This window comes from Cynara cardunculus (assembly GCF_001531365.2).
Source record: "Cynara cardunculus var. scolymus isolate 2C chromosome LG 13, CcrdV1, whole genome shotgun sequence".
Lineage (NCBI taxonomy): Eukaryota > Viridiplantae > Streptophyta > Magnoliopsida > Asterales > Asteraceae > Cynara > Cynara cardunculus.
The window spans coordinates 9,460,668-9,479,207 of NC_037540.1; the positions used below are offsets into that span (position 1 = coordinate 9,460,668).

The 18,540-nt window shown below is 33.7% G+C and overlaps 1 protein-coding gene across 3 annotated transcripts; it reads left to right on the forward strand.

Annotated features, from left to right (window-relative positions):
- The first annotated feature begins 5,248 nt into the window (after positions 1-5,248).
- LOC112525495 (pleiotropic drug resistance protein 2-like) lies at positions 5,249-18,206 on the forward strand. 3 transcript variants are annotated; one of them, XM_025135649.1, is made up of 19 exons: positions 5,249-5,622; positions 6,246-6,366; positions 6,513-6,601; positions 7,604-7,979; positions 8,062-8,152; positions 8,474-9,535; positions 9,976-10,079; positions 10,166-10,331; positions 10,623-10,642; position 10,827; positions 11,625-11,755; positions 12,025-12,357; positions 12,497-12,787; positions 12,881-12,964; positions 13,559-13,692; positions 14,963-15,190; positions 15,659-15,830; positions 16,055-16,309; positions 17,937-18,206. In XM_025135649.1, exons 1-19 carry the CDS (start codon positions 5,249-5,251, stop codon positions 18,204-18,206), a joined length of 4,302 nt encoding a protein of 1,433 aa, XP_024991417.1. The 3 variants fall into 3 exon arrangements, with proteins under 3 accessions (XP_024991417.1, XP_024991415.1, XP_024991416.1); XM_025135647.1 differs by lacking the exon at position 10,827 and having other exon boundaries at positions 10,623-10,697; XM_025135648.1 differs by lacking the exon at position 10,827 and having other exon boundaries at positions 10,623-10,697; positions 11,640-11,755.
- The last annotated feature ends 334 nt before the right edge of the window (positions 18,207-18,540 follow it).

Sequence of the window (18,540 nt, forward strand, 5' to 3'; positions counted from 1 at the left end):
GGTTTGATGGCAAAGTAATTTATTTTTGGTTTAATAATATAATTTTTATAAAGATAATAATTAAGTGTTCTGTTAGAACTTAATAATTATCCTAATTATATTTTAGATATATTTAAAATAAGAATTTTATCCTGTAGTTGATTATATTTATTCATAGTTAGTTACACGAATTCGAATATGGAGCTTAATAAGTTGTACTTATGTACAATTTACTTGTAATTTTGAATTTTAAGTAATATGCATCAATAAACAATATTTCATATATAAAAGATGGTTTTTAAGAGTTTTTGTCAAATGTTTTATAATATGGTATAGATAACATTTTTACCATCGATTATGACGGCTTTTCACTTTGTTGCCATGTTTCTTCATCCAAGTTTTCGATAACCACATCAACATTAATATCAACGCAACCTTAAATCCAAGGGCAGACCCAGTTCATGAGATACAGTGATACACGCCATCACTACGCTCCTCTGTCGTAAGCTAAAAAAATCAGGCTCATTAAAGATGCAACAATATTGTAATGTTGGGTGCCACCGTATATATCTTAAAACTACAATAATAACACAAGTTAGTCTTGACATAGTTGGTTTGAACGACTTCTCCCATCCGAAACGCCGGTTCAAATTTTATTTCAGTCATTTCTCAGTTTTTAGTTGTTAATTTCAGGTTTATCATGTTTTTGAAAGAAATCGCGAAAAAGACCCAGATACAAGACCTCGCATACGAAAAGCAAAGAACTAACCAACAGATGAATGATGATTTCTTGAAAAATATCCGTAGCTTCGATTTTTGTAGTCAAATGGTAAGAAAATTCAAAGGTCAGCATCTACTTTAGCCTAACGATGTTCAAAATAGAAAAAGGCAACATGTAGAAAAGTATGGTCCACTCGTGTGTGGATAAAGTTGCTATATGTGTGACAAATTAGGCCAACACAATTTGATATCGACACCTATGATTTAACTCGTTTGGTACTCAACAAATGTGACTCGACTCCACAAAATTTGTATGCTAAAATTCTATCTTGTTGAGCCTCATGACGTAATTAACACGTGGTTTTGACTCGATCTTTGTTTCTCTTCAAACATTAACTAAATTTTATTAACAATATGTCTGTCGTATGAATTTCTGAACTAAAATTATCAAAGAAATATCATTTAAAAGTGTGAGAAAATTAAAAATAACAGTATTTTATTTATTATTATTATTATTATTATTATTATTATTATTATTATTATTATTATTATTATTATTATTATTATTATTATTATTAAGTCGTCTTAATCAAGTTCAGTTTAGATCGTAAAAACTATCAATTCAAATGTATTTAAAAACCAACCTAGTAGGTGATTCCATAGTTCTCCAGGTATTTTTATTTCATAAATAACTTTTATATTGCTTACTTAACGAGTTGAGTTTTATAACACCAATGTTCGACTCGGCTCTTCTGATAACTCGATTAAAATTTTCAAGTTGAGTCGAACTATTCGAGCATAACTTTTTCGAGCCAAACATGTTCATATGTTCATAAATCATAAAATAAAAAAATATAAATATTATCAATATAGAGCCAATAATGGAGTTCATCGATCACAAATTCGAGCCTGTAAACAGGCATTGAGCTCAAGCTCTATAACTGAAAAAATATCCGAGCCCGAGCTTGATCTCGAGCTCAAGTCTAATATGTTTTCTTAAGTCGAACTCAAATAACCTATTATTTAACTCGACCCGTTTACATCCCTAAATTCATGCATCAATTTGAAGAAGGAACGAGATTTTGTAATTCGGATATTTTAAATGAACCTCTTTCTATGTGTTTGGTGTCAGTACAGGACATGACAAGATAGAACAACTGTTCAAATGTTTGGTAAGATAAAACTGGACAGAACAAAACAAGTAAAATGACCAATTTATCCCTGATGAGTTGTTTATTTTAATTAATTTATATAATTTATTAAATTATAAAAGAATACCTATTTTTTATAACAAAATATATCATTTCAAATTTTCGTCAAAACAACTAGAATGACACCAAATAAAAAGTTTATATATTTTTTATTTTTATCTCTTTTCTACATTATTTTTTATTATTAATATATAATAAAATTACATAAATTAATAAAAATATAGAAACCGTATAAAAATAATATTTTGAGGACGGTAAAATGAAAGTTTAATGAAACATAAAATACAATAAATAAAATTTAAAAAATAAATAAAATGTAAAAAAGAGACATATTTAATGTTTTAAAAGAGAATTAAGTTTTATTTTGAGGTTATATTAGAAAAATATAAGTCTGTTACACCTTGTTCCACCCTGTTCCATGGGGTAGGGCTGGAACATGTCAGTTCCACTTTGTTTCACTTTGTTCCTATCTGTTCCACATAAAATTCATGCCAAACATAATACAAAGATCTCTGTCCAGTTCTGTCTTATCCCTATCCAATGTATCAAATGTACCCTATAAATAAAGTATTATTAACATAAATCACTTTGTCTCATCAATAAGGTTTTTTTTTAAATATACATAATAATTAACAATTAAATATTTTATTAATAACTTTTCAAAAAATATATTAATTGATGATTTTAAATTTTTTATTAATGAGTTTTATAAAAAGAAATGATAACTAATACTTAAATCTTTTATTTACTAAATTTAGGAAAATAGTTTTAATTGATGATTAATTATTTTAGGAAGAATATATATTAATTACTATTAATAAAAAAAAAACTTATGGGAAACAGATGGAAATAGTAGCAAAAAGAACTCTATAAGATTATTAACAAAATAATGATAAATAATTTTACATTAAATTACTCTTTGCCAAACCAAAAACAATTTTTACAATGAAATCAAAATAAATTAGTTCAGAGCATCTCCAACAAATCATTTAAAATACAAAAAATGGAGTTTCGGTTTTTTATCTCAGAAAAATCATAGAAAACTTGTTGAAGATGCTTTTATAAGTTATCAACATGTCTTAATTAAATGTGTGATTTTTCAGTTGTTTAAAATAGAAACATTTATGTTTAACATGTATTATTTTAAAACATTGTATGCATATTGACTAAAAGTTTACAATCTTTAAAAAATAAAAACATCGAAACAAAAGCTTACAACTTTTGTGTGTCGATGAAGAAGCTTATAACTCAGGTTTCCTCACTCCCAAACCTTCCAAAGATGATAATTTTTTTTTGATGAGTTACTCCATCGGATTGGAACGAGTCCTCTGATTTTGAGTCTGTTAACATGGTGGATCACTCTGTCGATAGGGACGTAAAGAAGAGGATTATGAATCTGCACGCAGGGTTTATCAATCAAGAAAAACTTAATAAACTCGTGAAGACAAGGGATGGGTCGGGGGATTATCAATCAAGAAAAGGATCTCCAAAAAAATGACGCGGGACTAGGGAGCTCTGATCGATGACACTGCTTGTTTGAAAAGTTTGGGCAAAAAAGTAGGATTCAAGAGTTGGGAGTAAGCAATTATAAGGTTAGATTTCCTTTCGATCTTATTACGTTTAATAAATATTCTGTCTTTAGATATTCTGTGATTGAACTGAAGTAGCAAGTTATTGTGGATAAGAGATTAGAATTATTGACTAAACCGAGCTTTATCGAACTTAAGAAACAAAGTTAAACTTGGTTAATGATGATTTTATTAGTAAATTATGGATTAGGCGTTTTGGAGGCCTTTTATCTATTTCAGACTCTTCATTTTTTATTATATAATTATTATTTTAATTATATTTTAGATTTTTTTATATTTAAAATAAGACATTTACCATGTATTTGATTATGTTTATCTGCAATTAGTTACATAAAATTTTAATAAGTTATGTTTAAGCCTAATTTATTTGTAATTAAGTTGTATTTAATTAACACGATCTAATTGTAATCTTAAATTTTAAGTAAGTAATATAATACTAGAAGGGTATTCGCGCAATGCAACGAAATACATCTTAATTTTAATATTTTATTTTACTCTTTATCTCAGTCGATGCTATAATGGTCTTATTTGATTTTTAAAAATCGATGATGTTTTTATTTTTAAATAAAATATAAATTTAAAGATATCATAAAAATTTGACAAAAATATATCGATATTAATATCAAATTAATTATTTAAAATTTATCATTTTTTGTGTAATTTTTAATTCAATTTTTTATTATAATTTAATTTAGTTTCAATAACGAATTAATTTATATTTGGTTTAATAATATAATTTTCTTATAAAGATAATAATTAATTATCTTGTTCGAATTCGATAATCATCCTAATTATATGTTAGATTTTTTATATTTTAAAATGAGATGTTTATCCTCTATTTGATTATGTTTATTCGCAGTTAGTTATATGAATTCAAACATGAAGCTTTAATAAATTGTACTTGTGCATAATTTACTTGTAATCTTGAATTTTAAGTTACATGCATCAATATATAGTAATTCATGCATAAAAAATGATTTTTAAGAGTTTTTATCAAATACTTTATAACATAGTGTATATATATATATTTATAATTTGGAGGTGAAATTTGACCGGTCATTTTACTCCTTAATTATCTCCTCTCGGAGGTAACCAACAAGCTAGCTGTTGTATCTATCCGACACCTTCTCCTGCCTGGTTGAATCATAACACATCCATCTCTATCATCTTAACAAACCCTAATCATCATGTCATTCTTCTACAAACCCTACTTTTTTACAAACTCATTCTCTCTCCATTTCTTCATAATCGGATCATCCGCCATTCATTTCTTTACTGATCAATCACTTCCACCTTCTTCTTCCTGTAAGTTCATCTAATTTCCTTTTATATATATATACACACACACACACATACATCCGTACATACATACATACATACATATATGTATATAATTTCCTTATGGTATTTGATCGTTTAATTTTATGAAATGGGTGTTTCTCGAAACTTAAAAATATCATAAAGAACTTCAGTTTTTCTTTCCAAATAAACTAAATCTCTGTATACGTTATATAATGAGTGTATCATGCAGCATGTATGATTATATGGAATGATATGGGTGTGACTACGATTAAATGAATTCTCCATTTTTTATATATGGTATCCTGCCGTTTTAATATAGAATTCCTTGTTTCTTGGTTCAAGCAAAGTATTTTCGAAAGCCATACGGTTGAATTCTGAAGGAAACCCAAGAGAATTAATTTCAATTCTCCGTATAATTTGTGGGCGGTGAAAGCGCGACAGGAGGAGATGGCGGCAGCACACGGCGGAGATGATCTGGCGAGGTCAGTGAGCCAGCGGTTGAGTCTGTCGGCGTCCAGTGCGAAATGGGCTTCCGCTAGCATCCGGGAGGCTTTCTCAGGTGCACCTGGAGGTGATGCTTTTGAAAGAGTAGGGCAACAAGATGATGAAGATGAACTCAAATGGGCTGCAATTGAGAGGCTTCCAACATATGACAGATCAAAGAAAGAAATGTTGGAGCAAGTTACAGCTGATCATGAAAGAAATGCAGGCATGGAGATTTTGGGTCATCAAGATAAGAAACAGCTTATGGAGAGTGTGCTTAAAGTTGTGGAAGAAGACAATGAGAGTTTTCTTCGTCGTCTCCGAGAAAGGATTGATAGGTGAATTTGCCAAGCCGTTGAGCACTATCACAAAATCGGCTTTACAAGACGTCGTCAATAGCAAAGTCTCTTAGGACTTAATAGACACACAAGCTACTTTACAAAGCTTAACTTGATAGGACCATACATTTGTATGTCACATCTAAAAGTGTTGTAATAAGTTTAAAGAACTTTTGGACGTATTAACAAGCGTTTCAAGACACTTTTGAAAGAAAATGTCATATTAATTAGTCCTTTTATATATAGAACACTTTTAAGAAGTGTCCGATATACACACATTTTTATAGGATACTTGTTCTATAACAAACCTTTTCAAATAGTGTGTTATAAAAGAGCTAATATGACATTTTTTTTCTTCAAAAGTGTCCTAAAAAGCTTTTTAAAGACGTCCAAAAGCATTACATAATCTTATTACAACACCTTTAGATATGACACACAGGTGTTTGGTCTTATAAACTTAAGTCATATAAAGTATGTAGTCTATTAAGACAGTGCGAACATTTTTGGTGTCCTATTAAGCCCGATTTTACTGTAGTGTTTGCTATAGCGAAAAGTACATCAATTTTCGGCTATTAACTTGTTTTCAAATATTTGCAAATGACAAGATATGGTGATTTGAACAGGGTTGGCATTGAAATTCCAAAGATTGAAGTCCGTTACAAGAACCTATTGATCGAAGGAGATGTATTCATAGGGTCCAGGGCACTTCCAAGTCTGTTGAATGCGACCCTTAATGCCATAGAGGTTTGTCAGATACATGTTTATTCATTATGAAGTAAACCTATCATTTTGATTTTGAGCGCTTTGATGTTCTAAACAGATCATTATTCATTAATGAATCGTGTATTGAATTTTTCTTTGTTGATTTTATTGCTGCTTTGCTTCAACAGGGATTTCTCCAAGCCATTAGGCTTTTTCCATCGAACAAAAAAGTTCTCAACATATTGCAGGATGTAAGCGGAATCGTGAGACCGTCGAGGTATGTTCTATTTTAACAAGTTTTTAAGACACTCCTAAAAGAAAGTGTCGCATTAGCTATTTTATACGACACTATTTGAATAAGTGTCCTATAAAAAAGATGGGTTTGTAGGACGGTTCTCAAAAGTGTCCAATACAACACCTTATAGGACACTTTAGAACGCCCCAAAAACATCCTATAAACTTATTGTAACGTTTGTAGATAGAACGATTTATAGTTTGCTCCTGTAAATATAAGTTTTATAAAATATTGTTTTAAAACGAGCAGGCGTTCCACGCGTTATTGTCGTGAGTCTTTTTAATAAGTATTTAAAGAGACTTTATACTTATAGGACCAAAAACCGGCGTCCTATTTAAAGACGTTACATAAGTTTCAGGAAGAAGTTAGATGACTAACAAGTGCTATATACAAACTTTGGCAACCTAACGAGACACAAAAAATAAATCGTTCTATTAGCCTTTTTATACATGATATCTTGAAGTTGATACACTAATACAAAATTGGGTTTATAAGACACCGTCAATCTCTAAGCGTCCCAATAGACTGCTTTATAGGACTTAATTTATAGGACCAAAATATAAAACGTTCCATCTAAAGATATTGTAATAAGTTTATTATAATTTCTTTTGATAGGACGCTTTATTTTTTTGGTCCTATAAACTAAGTCTTATAATAAGGTCTATTAGGACCCTTAGAAATAGGGAATGTCCTATAAACCCGATTTTGTTGTAGTGATATGACCATTTTCAAAGAAGTCTTATAAAACGGAATTTACTTTTTGTATACTATTAAGTTGTCTAACTTCGTTCATAGAACTTGTTAGGTAGCTAAATTCGTCTTAACAACTTATTGCAACGCTTTTAGATACGACACGTTCTGGTCCTATATATAAACTTAAAGTCCCATCAAGTATTCTATGATGCCTGAGAACGATTGAGCGTCCTAAAAAACCAATTTCGTTATGTTCTGGGATACCCGAGTGAAAACAGCTTCTTTTTACAGGATGACACTACTTCTCGGACCTCCGAGCTCGGGGAAAACGACCTTCTTGACGGCACTTGCTGGAGTACTAAAAAAGGATCTAAGATTAACCGGAGAAGTTACTTACTGCGGTCATAAAATGTCGGAATTCATTCCTCAGAGAACTTGTGCGTATATCAGGCAACATGATATCCACCATGGTGAAATGACCGTTAGAGAGACCTTAGATTTTTCTGGCCGTTGCCTCGGTGTAGGAACTAGATACGACCTTCTATCAGAACTATCGAGACGAGAGAGAATCGCCGGGATCACACCGGACCCTGATATCGATGCTTTCATGAAAGCCACATCAACGGCCGGTCAAGAATCTAGTTTGGTTACAGACTACGTCCTCAAGGTTTATATATCTAGCTCGATCACAATCTCAGTTGTTTTCGTTATATATAGTTTAAGTAACTACAATACGCGAATGTGAACAGATACTCGGATTAGATATCTGCGCGGATATCATGGTCGGTAACGAGATGCGAAGAGGAATCTCGGGTGGCCAGAAGAAACGTGTGACTACAGGTATGCAAATCGTGTGTATGCACTACAACAAAATTGGGTTTATAGGACACCCCCAATCTCTAAGCGTCCCAATTGACCACTTTATAGGACTTAATTTATACCACCAAAATATAAAATGTCGTACCTAAAAGTGTTGTAATAAGTTTATATGACGCTTTTAGGTGTCTTAACAAGTTTTTGAGGACATTTTTAATATAAAGTGTCGCATTAGCAACTTTATAGGACAATTTTGAAAAATTGTCCTATAAAATCAATTTTTTATAGGACATTTGTTTTTAAATAGTGTCCTATAAAGTTGATAACCATATTTGGTGATTGCAGGAGAGATGTTAGTAGGGCCTGCTAAAGTATTTTTCATGGATGAAATTTCTACTGGTTTAGACAGTTCGACTACTTATCACATCGTTAAATACATGAAACAAATGGTTGATACCATGGATGTCACCATGATCATCTCTCTTCTTCAACCCGCACCCGAAACCTTCGACTTATTCGACGACGTTATCCTCCTTTCCGAGGGTCAAATCGTGTACCAAGGCCCACGTGAAAACGTTCTCGACTTCTTCGAAGACGTCGGATTCAAATGCCCCGAAAGGAAAGGAGTTGCCGACTTTTTACAAGAAGTTACCTCAAGAAAAGATCAAGAACAGTATTGGTTCAAGAAACACGAACCTTACTCTTTCGTCTCCGTGCCAGAGTTCCGGCATCTTTTCAGCAAGTCTCAGCTCGGCGAGAATCTTTCTCACGATCTTTCGATTCCTTACGACAAAACCCACACGCATCCAGCCGCTTTGGTGAAAGAAAAATTCGGTATTTCCAATGTGGAGCTTCTAAAAGCGACATTGGCACGAGAATGGTTGCTAATGAAACGAAACGCGTTTTTATACATCTTCAAGACGTTTCAGATCACGATAATGTCGATTATCGCGTTCACCGTGTTCTTTAGAACCACGATGAAAAGCGGTCAGCTCAAAGATGGTGGAAAATATATGGGTGCATTGTTCTTTAGTCTTCTTAACGTGATGTTTAACGGCGCTGCTGAGCTTGCGCTAACCGTTATGCGACTTCCGGTGTTCTTTAAACAACGGGATTCGCTATTTTACCCTGCGTGGGCATTCGCCCTCCCGATTTGGGTTGTGAAAATCCCGATATCGGTTATGGAGTCGGTGATATGGATTTGTATGACGTATTACACCATCGGGTTTGCTCCGTCGGCAAGTCGGTTTTTTCGACAACTTTTGGCGTATATTTGTGTGCACCAAATGGCTTTGTGTCTCTTTCGTTTTATAGCTTCGATTGGGAGAACACAAGTGGTCGCAAGTGCTCTTGGGACCTTTACGCTGCTGATAATTTTTGTGCTTGGAGGATTCATCGTAGCAAAAGGTTTGTAACCCATCACTTTCTTGGTGACACTAAAAAAAAATATCTGTTTTATAGAACGTCAAATATAAACTGATTTATACCGTTTTACAGAACCAAACAGTTATGCATTGAATTATGACGTGTTTGGACATCCTAACGAGTTTTTTAAGGTACTTTTGAAATAAAATGTCTTATTAATTAATGTTTTATAATACATTTTTGAAAAGTGTCGTATGAAAGCCATTTTAGCCTAAGGGTTTAATGATCAAGCCATAAAGAAACACTCGTGTATGGCTGAGTGATTAAGCCACAAAGAAACACGCGTGTATGGCTGAACAATTAAGCCGTCCAGACCATTAAGCTCATTAGGTTGTAAGTAAAGATATATTTGACGTCCTATAAAACCAATTTTGTTGTAATGATTATACGTCTTGTTGCTAACGTGTTCGTATCGGTTATAGATGACATTGAGCCGTGGATGATCTGGGGCTATTACGTTTCACCCATGATGTACGGACAAAATGCCATCATGATCAACGAGTTTTTAGATGATAGATGGAAAACGGTAATTAAGCTCGATCAATGGTAACTTTTAATCGAAGTTTTGTCATTTATTTTGCATCAGTTTCATGTACGTTTTCTATTTTACAGCCAAATCCCGATCCACGAATCAACGAACCTACGGTAGGCAAGGTTCTTTTGAGTTCTAGAGGCATGTTCAAGATGGCCTATATGTATTGGGTCTGTGTCGGTGCACTATGTGTGTTTTCGTTGATCTTCACGATCTTATTCATTTTAGCGTTGACGTATTTGAATCGTAAGTTTATGTTCCATGTTTTTCGGATCGTCATCTGTCTTAACTCTTAAGGGGCTGTTTACTAAGTGCTTATAGTCTCTTACCGCGTAAGTAGTGCTTACTGGGTAAGAGATAATGTTGTTTAACGACACCTTTGACCAACAGATGTTGCTTTGACCTGGTAAGTGTGCAGAGGCTTACGTACTTACCTACCAGGTCAGAGCATGTTACCCGATCAGTGTTTATCTACTTTTTTAGTAAACGGCCCCTAAGTTCTTGATCGATCTAATGTATGTTTGATATAAAATGCAGCTTTTGGAGATTCAAAAACTGTTCTTCCAACTGAAGATGAACAAAATAAGCACCACAAATCAGCCACTAATCAAGGTTCTTGTCCTCTTTCCCGTATAATAAAATTAGTTTTATAATACGTCAAAGATGTCTAAATGTTCTAATAAACTGTTTTTATAGTCACTATAACAAAATTGGGTTTATAGGACATCCTCAATCTCTAAGCGTCCCAATAGACCATTTTATAGTACTTAATCTATAGAACCAAAATATAAAGCGTCATATCTAAAAGTGTTGTAATAAGTTTATATGACGCTTTTGAACGTCTTAACAAAATTTTAAGGACATTTTTAATGGATACTTTTGAGAAAGTGTCCTATAAACTCATTTTTTTATAGGAAATTTGTTTTTATAGGACAATTTTTCAAATAGTGTCCTATAAAATTAATAATGAGACGCTTTATATTATAAGTGTCCTAAAAAACTTACTACGACGTCAAAAAACGTCATATAAACTTATTGCAACACCTAGGACACTTTATTTTTTGGTCCTATAAACTAAGTTCTATAAAGAGATCTATTAGAATAGAATTTGGGAGTGTCCTATAAACCCGATTTTGTTGTAGTGAGTACTATAGTTTAATTATAGGACACCGACAATTGTTTGTCTAATATAAAAGTGTTACAATAGAATGTTAGGACGTAATTTGGACATCCTAACAAGTTTTTAGGATACGTGAAATAATATATATTTCCAGTTTTTTTATGGAAAATTTGTAAGAAATTTCATGTGGACACGTATTTTTATAGGACACTTGTTTTTATAAGACATTTTTTTTTTCAAATAATGTCATATAATAAGACTAATATAACGCTTTATTATAAAATTGTCTTAAAATACTTGTTAAAACGCCCAAAAGCTACATAGCGCGTATAATTGTTTGGTCATATAAACTTAAGTTTTATAAAACAGTTTATTAGAACATTTAGAAATATTTAATGTTTTATAATGAAATCTTAGAGATATACTTAATTTAGGTACAGAAATGGCAGGAAGGAAAACAAATGGAGCTAAAAAGAAAGGGATGGTGCTGCCATTTCAGCCATTGTCACTTGCATTTGATCATGTCAATTACTATGTAGACATGCCTGCTGTAAGTCCAATAATCTACATATATATATATATATATATATATTCATGTAAGCAGTTATATATTTGAGAAAAAGGTTAGTTTACATGGAACCTGTGGTTTATAGCCACAGGGATTTCAGAGCTGACTCAACGGCTGAAGCTAACCGACGGGTTCAACCCCATCTCTCTAAATGAAACTTGAAGTGTATTTGAGCAAAGTCACTCCGCCCCTTTGTCAATTGAGGTAGACGCCCAGGGGCTGATCATTAATTTTGTATATATATGATTAAGGAAATGAGAGCTCAAGGATTCGAGGAGGATCGTCTACAACTGCTACGAGATGTGAGTGGTGCGTTTAGGCCGGGTATCTTGACAGCGTTGGTTGGAGTCAGTGGTGCCGGAAAGACGACCTTGATGGATGTTTTAGCTGGAAGAAAGACGGGTGGTTATATTGAAGGGAATATCAGCATCTCCGGGTACCCTAAAAATCAAGAAACTTTTGCTCGTGTGAGCGGATATTGTGAGCAAAACGATATCCATTCTCCACACGTTACAGTTTACGAATCCCTCATGTATTCTGCCTGGCTGCGTCTCGCTCCAGATGTAACCGATCAATCACGACAAGTAAGGCTTTTCTTAGCTTCGCAATATTATCACTACCACAAAATCAGCTTTACAAGCGGTCAAATATGTCTAAATATTTTGTTATAGCGAGGCTAGTAACCGTAGCTAATTTGTTCCGTTAATTCTCCTGTGGTTTTAGATGTTCGTGGAGGAAGTAATGAATTTGGTGGAGTTGAATTCCGTAAGGGATTCACTAGTCGGCCTTCCAGGAGTAGACGGTCTCTCGACTGAGCAACGGAAGAGACTCACGATAGCCGTTGAGTTGGTTGCCAACCCTTGTATTATCTTCATGGACGAGCCCACATCAGGGCTCGACGCAAGGGCTGCAGCCATCGTCATGCGAACGGTCAGGAACACGGTTGATACGGGTAGAACCGTCGTCTGCACGATTCACCAACCGAGCATCGACATTTTCGAAGCCTTTGATGAGGTTCATTAAGTCGGCTTATTAATTGTGGGTAAATATATACCTTGTCATGTTATGTTGTTTTGAAATATACTGATTTGATCTCTTTGAATTCAGCTATTCTTGATGAAAAGAGGTGGTCAGGTCATTTATGCTGGGCCTCTTGGACATCATTCTCACCTGCTAGTTGAATACTTCCAAGTGAGTATTCTATAAATGTTAAAAACCTCTCTTTGAGGTGTTTCATCTGGTTTTTAAAATAAAGTGTCATATTAACTATTTAAAAGAGTGTCCAATAAACACAAGTGTCTTATAAAAAGATGGGTTTACAAGGACACATCTCAAAAGTGTCATATATGTAACATAGTGAATACAACACTTTATTTTAAAAGCGTTTTAAAAAACTTGTCAAAACACCCAAAATCGTCTTATAAACCTATTGTAACACTTTTAGATATAATATTTATTGTTTTGGTTCTGTAAACTTGAGTTCTATGAAGTATCACTATAGGGTCTGACGCTCTTGGGCAATCTCTGTTGGTCTTGCCCCCTCTCTAACGACAGTATGTGACGGTCTAGCCTCCATTAGAGAAGGGGTTTGTTGCAGTTTCATATCAGCTAGACTTAGACCATTTTATCCTCAATACATGTTGGACCTTTTTCTATCCTACAAAACTTTTTGCAGAGTTATTTTATAGGGTTTCACATATTCTCATACTTAAATATATAGACCTTTGTTTTCGTATGCGTCTTTTGTCATTGTTCTGTATTTTATAACAAGAAAGCGTTTTTCAGTCGTTTCCAGGGGTTACCAAGATAACAGACGGTCAAAATCCCGCAACTTGGATGCTTGAAGTCACTTCTTCCACGGTTGAAGCTCAACTTGGCGTTGATTTTGCAGCGTTCTACGCTAATTCTGAATTGTATAGGTATGCATTTGATCCATCCATCGTACTTTTCATCCCAATTTTGACACACTACAACATAATGTGTTTTATAGCCTAGTGGTAAAGGCTTGGGCATGACATAGTCATGAACCCGAGTTCGAGCCCTGGGAGGGGAGTGTTGGCGACATTTAAGTGGGGCCATGTTTAGCCTCCAAAATTGCCGGGGATTAGTCGGGCTTTGGCCCGGACACCATTACAAAAAAAATATGTCTAAATGTCATAAAACATTGTTTCTATACAATTTTATGTCCTATGTAAACGTGTTATCATGAGTTGATGGGACATTTTTGGAGGTTTTAACAATTTTTTTAGAACCCGTTTGATATTAAACGTCATATTACTCTTTATATGACATTATTTCAAAAGGTGTCCTATAAAAATGTGGTTGAGAGGTCCTGGGGATGTGGTGGAATATCTCATTTGCCCATGGTTTGAATCCAGACGTACACAACAATTGTGGTCACTGAGTTTATCATCAGGATTGATTTCTTACAGCCACAATTTGTCGGGATTAGTCCAAGCATATAGCTTGTGACACCCTTCCAAAAAAATGTGTTCATAGCTCATAATTCTTCAATAAAAGCTAATGGGATACTTTATTTCAAAAATGTTCTAAAAAACTTGTTAGTACGATCAAAGATGTTTTATCAACTTATTGTAACACTTTTACACATCTAATAAAGCACACTTTGTTACACTACAACAAAATTGGCTTTGCAAGACACCTAGAATGTCTAAGCGTCTTAATATAATATTTTATAGAATTTAAGTTTATAAACCAAACTATAAAGCGTCATATCTAAAAACGTTATAATAGGTTAATATGACGCCTTTAAGCGTTTTAACAAAAAAAATTAGGACGTTTTTATTATTAAGTGTCATATTAGCTATTTTATAAGACACTTTTGAGAAAATGTCTTATAAACTCATCTTTTTATAAGACATTTGTGTTTGTAGGACATTTTTTCAAATAATGACATACAAAATAACTGATACGACACTTTATTTTTAAACCGTTCTAAAAAAATTGTTAGAACGTCAAAAGCGTCTTATTAACCTATTGTAACACTTTTAGATATGATGTTTTTTGGTTAAGTCCTATAAGGTATTTTATTCGGATGTTTAATCATCTTAGGCATCCCAGACAACCAATTTGCTTGTAGTGTTAGGACATGTTTAATATCATATAAAGCCGATTTTGTACTAGTGACATGTCATAGATCAGACGAAGACTCGTGAATCTGTGACACAGGAGGAATCAGGAGCTGATTAAAGAGCTGAGCACACCCGCACCCGGGTCCGACGACCTACACTTTGCAACAAAATACTCGCGATCGTTTTTCACACAATGCAACGCCTGCTTTTGGAAACAACGTTTGTCGTATTGGAGACATCCACAGTACAATGCTGTTCGGTTCTTGATGACGACGGTGATTGGGATCATTTTTGGAATAATTTTCTGGGACAAAGGCCAAAAAACGTAAGAATTATACACCATTCGTCCCAAAAATAAGTGTCTCCGTTTCTATTTTAGTTTGTTCCACAATAAGTATCTGCTTTTAAAAGTAAATGCCCTCTTCAGAATGCCTACCCATAATTATGTTAGTGAATGCACAAAAACCAATCATATGATGATTGTAACTTTGAGTTTTGTTTCATGAAGTTAATAAATATAAATGCATTGCCTGTTTTATTATGTCTATATTATATTATGTGTTTTAATTATTCATAATAAATAATTTTAGAATAATGTATTCTAATGTCCCTAGTTAAATATTATTTCGGGTTTAAAGTCGAAGTAATATGATAATGACTAGCATATATAGGGATTCATATAGAGATATCGAATCTGCATATGGGTACAAAATGAAGATTTAGTTAATTGAAAAGTGTAATAATTACATATTTTCTAAAACTAAAACTGTATTCCTTTTTTCATCGTGGACAGGAGTCGACAACAAGATCTGATGAATATGTTGGGAGCTATGTATGCGGCCGTTATGTTTCTTGGAGGAACGAATACTTCTTCAGTGCAAGCCGTGGTGTCGGTAGAGAGGACGGTTTTCTACCGTGAAAAAGCCGCAGGGATGTATTCGCCGCTCCCATACGCATTTGCTCAGGTATATAAAATACTCGACAATTGGGATCCCTTTTGGCGATCGCAAAATACCATCTTTTATCATGGGTCATTTGGTTAAATGACCTTCTGATTTTTTTAAATCCATATCCTCTGCTAGACATTATCTAGCAGAACGTCATGGATTTAAAAAAGACTTTGTTTGAAGATGATTTATTGTCTCGTAGCGACTTATATCGATGATCAATTTAACTCTTCGATTTGCAGGTGGCAATAGAGGTGATTTACGTTTGTATTCAAACGTTGATTTACAGCCTTTTGCTTTACTCGATGATCGGATTTGCTTGGTCGGCTAGCAAGTTTTTCTGGTTCTACTTCTTCGTGTGCATGTGTTTCATTTACTTCACATTATACGGGATGATGCTTGTAGCCCTAACTCCGAACTACCATATCGCTGCCATTACAATGTCCTTCTTCCTCAGCTTCTGGAACTTGTTCTCCGGCTTCCTTATCCCGAGAACGGTGTGTGTTTGTGTGTGTGTGTATATATATATATATATATGTGTGTGTGTCCTCTCTTTTACAAACCCAATAATTCATACAAACTTACGGACTAGTTTTCGTGTTGTTTTACATATGAAACAATACTTGTGAAAATGCATTGTTTATAAAGTGTTGTTTCATACGTGAAACATGGAGAATTGCTTTGTGTATGAAACAACACTGTATAAATATTGCATTTTCACATGTATTGTTTCATATGTAAATAACAAACGAAAATTGGTCTATAAGTTTGTATGATTTATTGGGTTTATAAATGATTACATGTGTGTATATAGGGGTTGATTCAAATAAAAAGGCTAAATATCGTGAAAATGTAAGAAGAGAAAGTTCATAGGTGATTTATTGAAAAACTCTGGGAAAAAAATATTATTTGAAGATGCAAATGTGGACCGACGTTACAGATTATTCATATGAGTTCCCATATGCATCTTCAAATTGATTTTTTTAACGATTCACTCCATGAACTTTTTTTAGCCTTCTTTTACCTATCTCCGCACTATACATATATATGGGGTGAGAGTAAGGGGCCGTTTACCAAACACTTACCCGGTAAGCGCTTACCGGTAAAATTTAGCACTATTATTTATTTATCGAATAAGATTTTAGTCCACCAAAATGACATCATATTCAACAATTTGCCTGGTAAGCACTTACCATGGTAAGAGTCGTCGTCTTCACTTACCGGGTAAGACTTTTGGTCCTTGTCTCGCTCTTACTGGGTAAGATTCTTGGTCTTTATCATATTCATCCGGTAAGGTAATGTGACTTAGTAAGCGCTTACTCGGGTAAACGTTTGGTAAACGGACTCTAAGAGTTATGGTGAGAAGGTGAGAACGGAACCTTCCTATACCTTCATCTATATTCAACTACCTTTATTTACCTTTTTTTATTAACCTGTATATCCAACCCACTATGTGAGCTAACTAATCCCAGGGGGCGACTACCTGCTTTACAGATAGCCCGAAGTCACAGGCATTTGAACCTCCGTGGCTACAAGGGGATTTTTATTCCTCCTTGGATTTGAACCTGGGACTTCCTGATACTTTTGACCTTTAGAGCCAAGCTCAAACCAATCAGGCACCCTTGTAGTTGCCTTTTTTTATCATCATGATCGAAAATTTAACAAATTCATTCATGTTAAAGTGGTTAGATATATGTAAAAATTCGTAAAAATGACTTAGAAGTGAAGATAATTTTGAAAATGAAAGTAGATGAACGTAGTTGAATGTAGTTGGAAAAAATTAAGTCAGATTAGAAAGTCAACTCATCCAAAGGCTCAGAAGTATTCTCATCGTTCTCACTATAACCCTTATTTTCACACAACCCCTTGTCTATATATATGTATATGTATATGTATATGTATATGTATATGTATATGTATATGTATATGTATATGTATATGTATATGTATATGTATATGTATNGTATATGTATATGTATATGTATATGTATATGTATATGTATATGTATATGTATATGTATATGTATATGTATATGTATATGTATATGTATATGTATATGTAACACATTCCATATTAAAATCTAACTACAATTATTAAGCAATATAACCGGGTTTAATTTGCAGCAAATTCCGATATGGTGGAGGTGGTATTACTGGGGATCTCCGGTGGCATGGACGCTATACGGGCTGATTACATCTCAAGTGGGTCAAAACGAAAACCTGGTTTTAGTCCCGGGAGCTGGTTCGATTCCGGTCAAGGACTTCATCAAGGGTTTCTTAGGATACGAGTACCATTTTCTCCGCTACGTTGCAATGGCTCATATTGCTTGGGTTGTTCTCTTCTTCACCATTTTCGCTTGTGGCATCAAATTTCTTAACTATCAAAAAAGGTAAGACACGGAAAAAAACATTCGAAAATTGTTAGAGAGGATCGATTTAATTTACGAGCTTTTGGTGGACGAAAACCGATCCATTTACGGAAGGAATAGTTGAACAAATTTTGTTACTAGTATGTATTTCCTTTATAAAGTGTACAGCATTTGTTTCTTTTGTTCAATATAAAGAGAGCATGAGAACTTGTAGATGTTAACAAATTTTCGTATCAATCCGACCGGATCTTGATAATTAGTTAAGATTCAAAATATCGTAAGCAATTGGGATTTTAGTAGGGGAAAGAGACCAACCCGAAAAAACCGGGGAATGGGACACAGATTCCAAAAGTTAAAAA

Bases quoted from the DNA above. Each gene is read 5' to 3' on its own strand.
- LOC112525495 (XM_025135647.1), top strand. From the start codon at position 5,249: ATGGCGGCAGCACACGGCGGAGATGATCTGGCGAGGTCAGTGAGCCAG. The intron at 8,153-8,473 runs GTATGCAAATCG...TGGTGATTGCAG, and splicing joins GAAGAAACGTGTGACTACAG to GAGAGATGTTAGTAGGGCCT. The intron at 15,191-15,658 runs GTAAGAATTATA...CATCGTGGACAG, and splicing joins TGGGACAAAGGCCAAAAAAC to GAGTCGACAACAAGATCTGA.